Source organism: Chinchilla lanigera, unplaced genomic scaffold, assembly GCF_000276665.1.
Source record: "Chinchilla lanigera isolate Chin_1 unplaced genomic scaffold, ChiLan1.0 scaffold00045, whole genome shotgun sequence".
Taxonomy (NCBI): domain Eukaryota; kingdom Metazoa; phylum Chordata; class Mammalia; order Rodentia; family Chinchillidae; genus Chinchilla; species Chinchilla lanigera.
Window position 1 is genome coordinate 6,077,750 of NW_004955446.1, and position 14,390 is coordinate 6,092,139.

At 34.5% G+C, this 14,390-nt stretch overlaps 2 protein-coding genes across 3 annotated transcripts in view; both read right to left on the bottom strand.

The window, feature by feature from the left end:
• Ipo11 (importin 11) overlaps positions 1 to 14,390 on the bottom strand; it is a 191,351-nt gene that overhangs the window by 43,473 nt on the left and 133,488 nt on the right. Inside the window, exons 28-29 of one of the 2 annotated variants that reach the window (XM_013518422.1) lie at positions 12,567 to 12,667; positions 11,114 to 12,111 (exon numbers count right to left, since the gene is read on the bottom strand). In XM_013518422.1, coding sequence (XP_013373876.1) covers positions 12,595 to 12,667 — 73 coding nt within the window. In that variant the 3' untranslated portion in view covers positions 11,114 to 12,111; positions 12,567 to 12,594. Of the gene's footprint in view, positions 1 to 129; positions 226 to 11,113; positions 12,112 to 12,566; positions 12,668 to 14,390 lie in introns of those variants that run through there. The other variant, XM_005392641.2, reaches the window with a different exon arrangement.
• Lrrc70 (leucine rich repeat containing 70) lies at positions 11,114 to 12,557 on the bottom strand. Its single transcript, XM_005415354.2, has one exon. The coding sequence runs from the start codon at positions 12,158 to 12,160 to the stop codon at positions 11,258 to 11,260; it is 903 nt and encodes a 300-aa protein (XP_005415411.2). The 5' UTR covers positions 12,161 to 12,557; the 3' UTR covers positions 11,114 to 11,257.

Below are 14,390 nucleotides of genomic sequence, written 5' to 3' on the forward strand. Positions count from 1 at the left end.
AATTAATAAAAAATTTCTGTATAAAATATAAAACTACAAACCTTCCATACTATTGTTTATATGGCAACACACAGCACGTATTTAGGTAACCCCTAAATGCAAATGTGATTAGTTGAATGATTCACCTACTCTTTGTATGTTCCTGTCTCAGGGTCTTCTGTCATGACGTCATGAAGGCCCTCCACTGAGATATTTATGATCCCACAGAATTTATCTTGGATAACACTAGAATAAAACAAGAGCAAAATACATTAATTGGAGTATTTTAACAGGTGACTTTTTAAAAAATCTAAATATTGTCTTAAACATGAAGAGAAATTTTAGTTTTGAAATACAAAAGAAACTTCCAGGATTGTTTAAGGCAAAAACTGTATACACACATTATAAATTTCTCTTTCACAAGATTATTACTATGTTTAGATGTACACTGGGATTAGATAGAAAAGAGACATTTTGATACTCTCTTATAAGCATTTTACATTAATTTGGTAACTAGAAAAGTAAATATACAAAAGTACTGGCTAAAATAACTGCTCTTCTGAAGACATTGTCAAAAAAAAGACAAGACATGATCTAGTCTGGAAGAAAATATTTGTAAAATGTGTATCTGGTAAAGGGCATAGATCTAGAATACACAAAGAATCTGGAAACTCGGTAAGCAAAATAACTTCACTTTGAAATGGTCAAGAATTCGAACAACATTTCATCAAAGAAGATATTCAGATGACACATGAAAGGCTGAAATGTTCAACATCATTAGGCCGCGGGGTAAGGCAGTAACATTAAGCCTCTTAACACCAAGTGCTGACGAGGAACTGTCACACACTGCAAATAAAATTTTAAAATGGAACATTCAAAATAAATAAATAAAATAAAATGGAACATTCACTTTGAAACATTTTTTATGGCTTCTTTTTGTTCATATGGTACTAAGGATTGAACTCAGGGCTTCTGTACTGAGATATATTCCTGTCCTTTTTTGAAAAAATTTTGGGACAGGCTGTCATTAAGTTGCTGAATCACCATGCTGGGCCTGAATCTTCCTCCCTCAGCCTCTCAAGAGTTCTGAGATTACAAATCTGCACCCCGTACCTAGCAGTAGCATATTGTTGTTTTTTATAAAGTAAAGTACCACACAACTGAGTAGATCCACACCTACATATTTGCTTAAGACCAAAAGAACTATTCTAAGACCTGTATATGAACATTTAGGATCATTTTATTCGTGCTAGTTCCAAACTAGAAATGACTCAACTGTCTATCAACTAATGAATGGGTGAAGAAACTGTGGAACACTTATTCAATGGAGCAACACCCAGCAATTAAAAGGAAATAACTATAAGCAACTGAAAGAACAAGGATGTATCTCAAAAATATGCTAGGAGAAATAAGACACATTCAAAAGCCTACATACTGCATGACTCCATGTATGCCACTTCTTAGGTAAAATTATGTGGTCTGCGGTTCCCTGGCAAAGAAACAAATGGAAAATTTTGCGATAATAGAAATGTTCTGCATCTTGAGCATGGCAGTGATTGCACAACTGTGTACATTTTTTAAAACTTCACACTAAAACAGGGTTTTTCCAGCCGGGCATGGTGGCACGTGCCTGTAATCCCAGCACTTGGGAGGCTGAGGCAAGAGAATCACCATGAGTGCAAGGCCAGCTTAAATAGCACAGTGAGACTCTGTCTCAAAAAATAAATAAATAATACTAATAACAAAATAAAAAGGGGTTTTTCTATATGTAAAATACACCTGACTTTTCAAAAAGTAAAAGCATATAACTGTGGACACAATAAATTACATGAATTTAAAACTAACAGAACAGTAAAGTCCTGCCACCAAGGAACTTATAGCATCAGTCCTACAAGGGGCATAACCATGTTTCAAATACTTCACTAACATGCAAAATCAATTTTTATTTTATTTTATTTTTTTTTTGGTTTTTCTCCAGTACCGGGAACCGAACTCACGACCTTGCGCTTGCCAGGCAGGCGCAAAATCAATTTTTAAATGTTCAAGAAAGTGGTTCCCAAGCTCAGCACAGTTTGGTCACTTATCTCTTTGGAAAGTCAAAGACCATGCACGTACATTCAAATATGATCAAGCTTGGGGAACTCAATCTCCAGATGGGCTAAATAATAACTAGCAGACATCATTTTGATATATCCTAATCTGTATATAATATCTAATTTCAAGAGACTATACATTTAGTCCCTTTACGTAAGAACTAAGAGTGCCAGGGTGGTGGCACACACCTGTAATCACAGCACTTGAGAGGCAAAGAAAGGAGCATCACTGTGATTTCGAGGCCATTACGGGCTACATAGTAAGTTTAAGGCCAGCTCAAACTACATAGCAAAACAAAAACAAACCAATAAAAACACACCAAGAAAAAAAAATTCTCTAAAGAAATATACAGTCCATCCCATTTGCTTCAGTGAGAATCACACTAGAAAAAATATTTAGAAAGCCAGGATTTTGCACTAGAAGTTCAGCTGAGTCAGCCACTGAAGTTAATTCATTTCTATGATGGCTTGTATCTAGATGCCTTAAAGCCTCATACCCTCACAGGTGGGGTGTTGGGGAGGTGGCCGGATCATGAGTGTGTAATAATTGGATTAAGCTACTGACTGGTTTAGCATGGTTCTGGATGTGGATGATGGGAAGATCTAACCTGGGTGTGGATATCAATTGGCTTGTAGCCTAGATGGAATTAAAGGAAAAGCAGAAGGAAGGCTGCTGCCTCTCCTGCCTGCCCTGCCATGGACTATTTCTTCTTCAGTGCCGCTCTGCCATGTCACCCTGCACTGGAGCCAGCCAACTATGGGCTGAAACCTCTACAAACTGTGAACTAAACTAAATCTTTCCTCCTTTAACTTGTGGGTGTTGGCTAATTTCTCCCAGCAAACTGGAACTGAGACAATTTCTTTGGATCTTGGCCTCCTCAACTACAAGTGAAGGTTGGACTCAGAGATAGCAGATATTTAGGAAGGATATACCCATTTCCCCTTCCCAGTGGAGAACAATTCACCACAAACCCATCATGGTATGCTAACACAAGCAACACCTGAAATTTCTTAACATAATACCATTCTGGTAGCTGTCAACACTGACCTCGTTTAGATCAAAAAGACAAAAGCCATCTAGACTATTATGCCCTATCTTTGGCCAGACCTTTATTTCAATATTATTTGGTAACAATCTACTCAGGCAATAGCCTTCTCTATTTGCAACAGTACCCAGCATCAACTCCACACCTACAAAAACCAGAAATTTCCCAAGGAATCAATGGAATTGCTGAGCACCGATTACGTATTTTCACTTTCCTAACAGGTATCTGGAAACCAAAGTGTGACTGTGTTCTACAGTGTGGCACATCAATTGTGAAGCAGCATTAAAGAGGGGAAACGCGAGTGTCTATTAAGTGCCAGAAAGGATGAGACTAGATTCCAAGTTCAGAAAAGGGAAAAATGACCATGGCTCAGGGTAAAAAGGAATGCCAGTTGGCTCTGAAAGGGAAGTGCTGACACTGGGGAAGAACTAAAGAAAAACAGGAAGGGAAATATCCATGCCACACTCTACAATCACTAAAAACATAAATTATAGAAAAATCATCTTCAAAGCACTCAAGTCTGAAAAAAAAAAAATCACTCATCATAAAATGCATCTTAATTACTACTCATAAAGCAGCTTGGAGAAAGTGTCTCCAAATAACAGAAAAAATAAAAAACCCAAGAGGCTTATATATTCCTGGCATTCAGAATATTTAAACAAACATTAAGAAGTTATCAATTCTTTTGCTCCCATTATAGTATTATAATACATTCCCCCCTAATGTTTAATATTTTATAGTGAAGCCTTTATTACTATTTTTTGTTACCAAGAATCGAACTCAGGACCTTGCGCTTGCCAGGCAGGCACTGTGCTGCTGAGCTATCTCCCTGGCCCTTTACAATGAAGCCTTTAAACAAATACTTATTTGATATACAATACTCTTACTACAACCTGCAGTAACGTGACATTTTAGTGAATATTAAGCCTCTATTTCATCTTTTACTCATATAAAACTCTCTTGACCCTTTTGTTTCATAAGTTAAAAATCTTGCTTTCTATAACACGCAATCTTCCTGAATTAAGTGATTTAAAATGTGACTAGAAATTTAAAATTGAAACAACCAAAAGAGCTGTAAACTGGAGTGAAGTGAAACAGGAAGGGAGGGAAAAGAGGCTTTATTCTTAAAAACAAGTCAGAAACTAGGTAGTATTTCTTGATGAAAATCACCCAGTTTTTCCTCTTAACATGCTACATGTTGGAGACCTGAGAAGCATTTTCTTACAGTTCTTCTTGGTGTGGCATACTCACCTATTCAAGTCAGATATTGGCAATGAATGTAATCATTATGTACTACAAACGTGTACCAAAAAACAAAAACACCAAATCAGATGTTGGGTATATCATGGAAGAACTAAAGGCCACCAAAGGAAGGCATGTAATCATAAATCGCTTTCATTCTTAACAAGCCACTGCTTACCAAATGCCAGTTCATAGTAATGACAAAGATACAGCAATCTGGAGTTCCTAAAACAATCAGCCAAACTGTGTGAGTTACTTATGTAGCAACCCAGTCAAAAAGCCAACATTCAGAAGCTTTAAAGAAAACAAAAATCAACTTTTTACTCCAGGAAAAACTATTATCTAGGTTTAATTTCCTGGGCTAACTTCAAAAGATTCACTATAACAAGAAGTAGGAGTATCATGAAACAGGAGGTAGACTTATACAAGGCTATCAGTCAATTTACAAAGGCAATGATCAGAATAAATGACCAAATGCATTATTCAGGCTAACCCTTTCTGGTCAACAGGTCACCTTTTACTCAACACTATGAGTGGCAGACACCATGACAGGGCCTAGGACCAAAAAGATGGTCAACTCAGAGAACTCTAGTGTAAATTCTAGTGTAAAAAGTCTAGTGTAAGTGTGTTAAAATTAAATGTTATTTGTTCTTTGACTCAAAAGAATTTTTTAATGCCGTGCTTTTAAATTCAGGATCCTGCTACAGACTAGAAATCTGCAAGAAAGACAAAGAACTTAAGCAACAAATTTAGAGGTTTATTGTGTGTTCATAATCAAGTTATAATCTCCTAGATTTCTTTTTCAGTTGTAGAGGAATTTCTGATTTGTTAACTGGCACTCAAAAGTCAGAGCAGCTCGTCCCCTGGACACTGCTAGAGAAGCAATAGCAAATCATTATTCTCTAATTCCCATCACTGGCTCCTAGACACTGGATTCCTTCTATCACTTAAAATAAATAAACAAATAAATAAATAATAAACTTGGAACTTTCAGGTTCACTCATCTTTCACTTCATTAGGAGTGCTGCTCTTATTAAATAAAGCAATCCCAATATTAATATAGTTTTCATTTCATAATGCTAAATGAGACATTATTAATTCTATCCATTTTTTTAAATTATTGAGTGTACTTGTATTCTAGTACTTTAAATTTAATTCTTTCTCCTTAAGAACTTTTGAGGGCTATCAAGCACCTCAGTAGCCTCTAATAAACTGCATTTCCAATGCTATAGTACATTATTACTCTGCTTCTACTGGTTTCAATTAGTGAAGTTTCCACCTCCTGAATTAAATAGTTCCCTGCTCCAAAATCTGTGCTTCCTTCCTTCCTGCTCCTCACAATGGTCTCCCTTCCTTTGTTATTCATCTTCATTCACACTTCTTTATGAAGTCTTTCTTGACCACCCTACCCCGTGTGACTGAGTTCTCTGTTCCTTGAATTCCAAGTAGTATAAGGCCTCTGCACTACTAATTTGACATACAATTTGTATGGCATCTTTCACACTCTTTTTTCTAATGTCCTTTGATTTTTTTAGACTTGCTCTGCCTAAGATTACAAGTAACTTGAGGCAGACACAATGCGTTGCATCCAGGGCCTTCCACATGCTAGTTTAGTGGCACGAGTTCCATCCCCATTGCTTTTTATTTTTCTTTTGAGACAGTGTCACTAAGTTCTCCAGGCTGGCCTCAAATTTGTGATCCTCCTGCCTCACAAGTAGCTGGGATTATAAGTGTGTGTCACCACCTGTATTTATTATTTTTATATCCTGCAGGGTAACATTAAGCATAATGTGAACTCAATAAATCAGAAAATTAATGATCCCCCAAACTTCAGAACTGCTCTCTTTTGTTTTTGTTTTACAATTTTATTTTTATTTACTCGGTTATTTTTTAAATTACAAGTGTGGAGAGCTGAGTTGTAGCTAACAGATATTACAAGTGATTAGACAAGAGCCAGAAAATAAAGCAGAATTTGGCAGTGTCATAAATTCACTTCTGAAATATTCATTTTTTTAAAAATACAAAGTTTAACATAAAGGAGAAAAGATGGGAACAAAAGAAAAGCCAAAGGAACAGAAATATTAATAACCTACATTTCCTTCCTTTTTACTTGTCAAATTTTACTTTTCTTATTTTCCATGTTTGATATTTTATGTTATTCCTACAGACCCAAGTTACAAATGTGCTACAAAAATAGCAGAAGACCCTTTATTTATGTGTTTATGTATTTATTTATTTTTGTGTATGATAATGGGAATTGAACCCAAGGTCTTACACATGTCAGGCAAGTGTGCTAACGCCAAGCTAAACCCCGAGCTCCAACACAGGCCTTTTTAAATATTTGCGTATTTTGTTCTTCAAATAAAGAAGCCTTTTTATCTGAGGATTCTACATACACAGATTCAATCAACTACAGTGTAAAAACAGGTGCAAAAAACTGCATCTGTAATGAACATGTAGCCCTTTTTCATTGTTTTTATTAGGGCTTAATAACTAATTGCATAGCATTTACATGATATTAAGTATTACAAGTAATCTAGAAATAATTTAAAGCACATGGTAGGATGTGTGTAGCTTATATATAAATACTACATTATTTCATATAAGGCCCTTGAGCATCTGCAGATTTTAATATCCACACAGGTCCTGAAAGCAATCATCTACAGACAACAAAGAGCAGCTGTTACCTGAGAAGAGATTATACACAGGTATAAGCATTCAATGAGAGCATGAATGCTTGTACTCAACATAACACGATAGTTTAAGCCAATTCCGTTTTCAGTTAACTTTTCTCAGTGAAATGTAATGAATAAAACTATAGTTCTTAAATACTGTCTAAGTATTTCCTAAGGAATTTTCTGGGGACATAATAAAGATTATAACTGTAGAGCATATGAACTGCAAAAACCATGCAGAGTCACTTTTCCTTGTTTCTAAAAACTACGTAATGAAGAAACCAAACCATCTTTCTTACATTTATTCAGCTGATTTAAAAATCTATGCTGGCTTAAAATTATTTCTCTGTATCATGTAAACTCAAATCACAGGTGTTTAAAACACAAATGCCATTAGAAAATAAAATCTTCAGTCCCCAAAGGCACATATAAATAAAATAATCCAGTATTCATTTTGGTCAGTCTAAATAACATTAGATTAAATTTAAGTCTCCAGTTTCTACCTATGCAATTTTTATTAGTATTTTCCTAGTGAACATTTTATACTACCGTTTTTTTAGGTTACTGATCCATCATCATACAGCTTACATCTTACATTATGTCTCTGTAAGTGATGGCTTCATATATTTACATCACGTCTTCATCACATGATCTTGGGAGGAAAATGGGCAGGCAGAAACATACTGAGACCTTCCCATTAACTCTTCATAAGCTAAGACTGGTGCTGCAATAATTTTTCATAATAGCAGGTCCAAGAGAAAAGAATCAGAACTTTAAACGCTGGAATTTTCTCTGCTCTAACCAGATCCAGTTACAAATTACAAATCATACCCAATTAATATTTGAAGCCATTCTAAAAAGAGAGATGAAGAGAGAAATGAAAACAGAGATTTGCAAATCGGAAGGGGAAGAAGAACTGGAGGAACCTGGGAGGAACACAAGGGGAAGGGGACCAAAAAAAACAAAAAACAAAAAGAAACCCAAAAAGATGAATTAAGATGTTATGTACATGTACAAGCTCCTCACAATAAATGCAAACGTCGTGCACTGCAAATATGTATTAGTGAAAAAGAAAAATAAAGGAAGTTATGTAGGGTAATTTAAGAAAATAAAAAAGTACTTAGGTACTCAAAACTATAATCAAATAAAATATTCCCTTAACTCTGCTTATATCACTAACAGAATTAAGCAAAGAATAGCACTTTATCAAAAGTCAAAGAAAGACTGATGCATCCATCTTATTCTGAAGTTCCACAGCACCAGAGACTGTAAAATAGCAACATTTACACCAAAATTCTATTTTCCCCTTTAGATATTTTCCAGGACCTAAGCTACAAATACTTTTGTCATTTAAGTGGAAACATACACCCTTCCCACACAGTAATCTGCTGCATGTTCATGGGAAAAAACATTAATAAATCCAGTCCACTGACAAATGCTGGCAATAAAACAGCTTAAAATTTCATAGTAGAAATTCCATATCATAAAATAAAAGTGGGTATTTTAAATCAATAATGATCTTTCCAAAGCCTTTTATATGATCAGCCACTCTTTTATTAACCTGAGGTGTTCTTTTCAGCATGCACATGCGAGCACACACAAAGGCATTGTCTTTAAGTCTATGAGATATAACTAAAACAAGCTACATGTAGTAGGATGAGTAGAAATTGTCATCCTACATGATTCTCAAGAGAAAGATGATGCACATTATAAGAAACAGTGCCCAATGAAGACATACTAAGGTTCCCTGAAAAGGAGATAATCAATTACTGGTAGAAAACTACTTGGAAAAAACATTAGGTTGGAAAACAAAATAAAATAAAATCAATGCTACTTTAAGGTACTTCTTTACGGTACTCTGTGCTACTTGTGGCACAATTGCTTCTTCTTTTTTTAAAGAAATACAAAAGAATTTGACAGGTTTCGTAATAATGGGGTTGGTTGTATAATCTCATCATAGTAAATGTTGGAAATTGTTGAAAACAAAGCTGTACAATAAATACAACATATTGGGCCTGGGGAAATAGCTCAGCGGCACAGTGCTTGCCTGGCAAGCACAAGGCCCTGAGTTTAATTCCTGGGACAGAAAAAAAAAAAAACAAAAAAAACTGGAATAAATACAAGGAAATCATAAAGATTTATCTTCAGGACAACTTAAAAAACCTAACTGTGCTACTGTTATTAAAGTTGTATGAAAAGGTTGTAGCTTGTAATGAAATTCTTGCAGAAGTCATACACGTCACACAGTTAAAACCAAAATGAAAGTAATATGCGCTAGAAAACAGTGCTATGCAATTAAAAGGGGACTCTAATTGATAATGATGAAGACATTGATGTCAACATTAGTAAAGATACACTGTACCTGTCAATGAAGCAGCAGAGGGTAGGGTTTTGTGTGTTAGTTGGTTTTTTGAGACAGCATCTCACTTTGTAGTTAAGGCTGCCTCGAACTCTCTATGTAGCCGAGGCTGGCCTCAAACTCATGGCAATCTTCCTGCCTCAGCCTCCAAGTGCTAGGATTACATATATATGCCACCACACCCTGTGACGGTTTTAATGTTTCAAAAAAATTTAAAGATCAAAGCAAAAGACAGCAGTTTATAAAGTTTAAAAATGTGCAACAACTATTTGTATAAAATTATAACACAAAATAAAGAGGAGAAATATATCTAAGTAATATTTTATAGTATTTTAAAATACATATGTATAATTAACAACATCATATAAATAGAATTTTGACACTTTGCTACAGCTTTGAAAATATAATGTAATACATGAAAGTATAATGTTGTAAAATATAATGTAATTTACGTGGATTTCTTTCAGAAAAAAATGGGTGCTCACATACTCAGGCCTGCCTCAACCAAACTCGATGCCAAATTCCTCCTTTGCAGCACCAGCACACTCAGTGAATGACCTTTCACTGAGCGACATGGAACCCTAACACATCTGTATCCACTCTCATCCTCTTTTGGCAATCGCACAAATACCTAAAGCTTAAAGACACCCAATATCAAACGTATGAGTATCTCCCTAACAAAAAACAAAAAACCCAGAAAATCAAAACCAGGCTCTCCTTCAACTTTCCTTACCTGAGTAAAAAGAACCTCTTTCAACCCAGTAAATTAAGCCAGAAACTTTGGATCCAGTTTGGATCTTTCTTTGCATTCACCATTCCAAATCCTAATTCTTTGATACCTCTGAAAATTTTTTGTTCCCATTTCTTTGCATTTTTATTAACACTGTGCTATAAGCCAATTCTGTCTCCAGTTTGAACTAATTAACTTCCCAAACAGAGAAGTATCCAGTACAGGTATCTCTCCCCTGAATTACTGACTCAGATTCCCATACAGTTAATCCTACTTCCTAGCTTACTGTGCCTTTTAGAAAGGATGAACTTTCTAAATGGTAAATTTGATAGCGTTCCTCCACTGCTTAAAAACCCTCAATGGTTCTCCGTCGCCCTCAGAATAAAGCACACTACAACAGTCTTCATCTGGCATCTCTTTCTAGCTTCACATCTCATACCACCACTCACAAGAACTCTAGCTATACTGAGTTTTAGATCCTAAAAAGGAACATTCTTTCTTTCTTTAACCCTTCTGGCATATTGTTACTCAACACTCTCCACTGTATCTTTCATGATGTCACTTTTTTCATAAAGCATGTCTCACCTCCACATACAGACTCCCAGTAGCATCTCCAAATAGAGTACTTACTGTACGTGTAAAGTAACCACATGTCTTCTAGATTTTAACCTCTACCTATATAAAAATCATATCTATTTTTTCACAATTATAATCCTAGCACCTTGGCAGCAATAGGGCATGAAATTAAAAGCAACAGCCCTAGTCAAATGTGAAGTATTACAAACTGTGTGAGAATTCAGGACAATTACTTAAACTTTGCATATGTTTCCTTACCTGTAAAATGTAGGCATTATTACCTTACAAGACTTTACAAACATGATATGGGAAGTACTTAACATAGTGAAAGACATACAGAATGTTAGATGCTAATACTTCTTTATATAGAAACTATCAAAGAATATTCGCTTAATAAACACACTATTCAGAAATCATTAAAACCATACATTTTAATAATTCTCTATATGTGTAATTCATTATATTTCCAAATAAACTGTACAAGTCTGTGAGAAGCATTCCATTTTATGTCCATATGGTTGGCACTGTTGTTCTCGCATAGCCAACATTTAGCTGAGTTATAAGGCAGAATGTTCAAAAAGAATGACCTGTGCCTCACTTTCAGGAACAATTTGTTTATGAAGACGAATCTGCTCCAAACCAGGGCTTTCTAGAGGATTTGGGCTGGTGTTACAAATTGAAGCAGTTACATTATACCTTGCTGACTGATAAAAGCTGTAATATTCAAGTCTATTTTCCCCTGAGTTTTCTGGTGCCTTTAGTTTTTGTTTACATTGAACAACTTTGTAGATCAAAAAAATGATTAAAACACAAGCTAAGATGAAAAAAACAAGCAAAATGTCAAAAGCCTCATTCAACTTCTCAATTTCTTGGGTACAAGTTAGTGACGTTTTCCCTGACACTGAAGCATCAATCGGTAGAGCACTTTTTTCCAAGTTCAAGTTAACAGAAGAAGTAAGTTGTACTTGCACAGGTAACACTGCAGTAGTCTCTAACGGATTACCAAGGGTATTCTCTTGAAAAAATCTATTGGCAGGTGAGGTACGAATTCGTTCCCAGAAAGTAACACTCTCAGTCTCAGTATTTTCCAAATGTTTCCCATGTGTGGTTACTTTATGCCAGGTCATCATTAATGCAGTGGTCTTGTGACGATTACGAAGAGATTTTACAGCCCAAGCCCTGGATACATTTGTCGAAGATGTAATGCAATCTGTACTGTCAGTCCATTTAACATAACGTAATGCTCTGCCACGCATGAATGGGGATTTCTGACAATAGATGTTTAGAGTAATAGCTGAAGGTGTTAGCCAGTCTTGAAGGCCCCAAAGTTTGCAGTTACATTCCCAAGGATTAGAATGTGCCTGAAGATGAATCAATGAAGACAATGGCTTAAGGACCCTTGGATGTAAGTCTGTAAGATTATTAAATGACAGATTAAAGATCTTCAAAGATGCTCTCATGTTTTTAAATGTATGATTATCAATACTGATTATTCAGCTTCTATCTAACTTAAGGTAAGTTAAATTATTTAATAAACTAAATATGTCAGAGTTTAAATCTACTAAATCATTATGACTTAAGAGCAAACGTTTAAGATTATTAATACCATTAAATCCATTTCTAGTAACATTTTTAATTCTTGAATTGTTCAGGAAGAGATACAAGTCCTTTAAATGCAAATGGATGTATTGTTTTAATGAAGTTATGAGACAAAAAAAGTCTTTTAAGATTCTTAAGTACTTCAAGAGCATTTGATGGTACATTTGAGAAATTATTACTTTGTAGATACAAACAATCAAGGTTTTTGAGCCATTGAAAGCCTAAGTCTGACATTCTTAAAATTTTATTGTTTGACAAGTCAAGTACCTGAAGAGCAGCCACACCAATAAAGGCATCACTCCCAAGGACAGTGAGGCAATTTCTTCGTAGGCTTAAAGACAGCTGAAACTAGATCTTTAAACACTCCTCTTGGAAGAAAGGATACTTGATTACATTTTAAATATAAACTATGAAGATTTGAAAGTCTCTTAAAAATTCCAGGTTCTAAGCGTTTTATAAAATTATTATTTAGATACAGAAAATACAGATGCTCCAACTGAACAAAGGCTTTTGGATGTACATACACAATGCTAGAATTATCCAAATACAACGCTACAAGATAATGAAGTCCTGTTAAGTCATTCTGACATATGAGATATATTATTTCCAGTTAGATACAGGAAAACTGTACTTTCAGGAAAATTCTTAGGAATTTTCCTAAGAATTTGAAAGGCCTAAGTTACGGCAGTTAATTTGTCTCCCAGTGCAGAGCTGGCAAACAGATGAACATCCAAATATCTCTTTATGGAATAATGATACAACAAAATAGGTAACAAGCAGAAAGAATCTTGGGCAAGGCAGAGAAAACTGTAATCCACACATAGCCCTGTTCTTCATACCAAGAACAGATATTTTTCTGTTCATATCAGAATAGGCTATAAAAAAAGGAGGCAAAACTTCTCATTAGAAAATTCTTAAAAATGTAAGTTTTATAATACTAAAATTTCTGTATTCTGTTTTAATTAGGATCAGCCATTAAAATTAAATCATACTATGTGCAACAGTATAAAACAATGAGTATTTGGAATATGAAGTATTAACACTTGCTGGCCATTAACTCACTATCTGACCAAAAGATAATTCAAGTTTAATGAACTGCAAAATGTTTGCTAAGTTAATTTAAAATATCACAACTGATTATAACAAAGGTGACAAATAAGGTAGAAATGACAGTATGTGGATGAATGTCCCTTTATCAATTTAAAATTTAGTCTCAAATAACAATTTATGAAAAACAAATATATTACAGAACAATCAAACTCTAAACTTAGTATTTCACAAAACTAAAATATTTTTCATTCTTGCTAAAAGTTTATATTTAAATAAATAATCTTACCAAGAACAGGAAACTGATATAATTAATAGGTGATTCAAGTAAAAGCTTTCTTTTTAAAACTGAAGAGCGACATTTCTAAACTCCATTTTTGTTGACCTCCAGCTCTCCACCTCTTTTTTTTAAGCCACAGTTTGCTCAGGAAACACCACTCTCCACACTGGTTCCTCTATAGTCAGTGGGCAAAACAGATGTTGCCATGGATACAGGAAACTGAGAGACAGGAAGTAATTTTATCTGTGTTTCCAAAGTATTGTTGAAAGGAAATCTCAGGAACTTACTTTTCAGAATGCATTCAGAGTTTTACTATGTATGTAGCTAAATATCTCCTAGGATTTAAAAATAAGATTTTCTTTATAAAATTTTAGATTCCTCCCAGAATCTAAATACTAACAGGCTCTTGTTATCAAGTGACAACTACTCAGTGGAAAACATAAGCAGAAATAAGTATATAAGATAATGTGATTTTCAGGAATTTTTACACATATATATTTATTTTTGTATTTGCAAACATTTCAAACTTCAACTTTATGCTTTATTTCCTTTAAGAATAATAGGTAAAATGAACAAATAATTTGGACATAAAAATACTGAATATTATATGAAGGTATATGCCTAGGATTATGACACAAAATAGAATGTCAAATTACTGATAGATTATCTACGCATAAAAGGTTGGGGAGAGTGAAACAAGACTCTGAAAAACATATACATATATATATTAGTTTGATCCTAGTAGAACAAAAATAAATATGTGT

What these genes read in the sequence shown, in the direction of transcription:
- Lrrc70 (XM_005415354.2), bottom strand. Translation starts at nt 12,160, where the DNA reads ATGAGAGCATCTTTGAAGATCTTTAATCTGTCATTTAATAATCTTACA.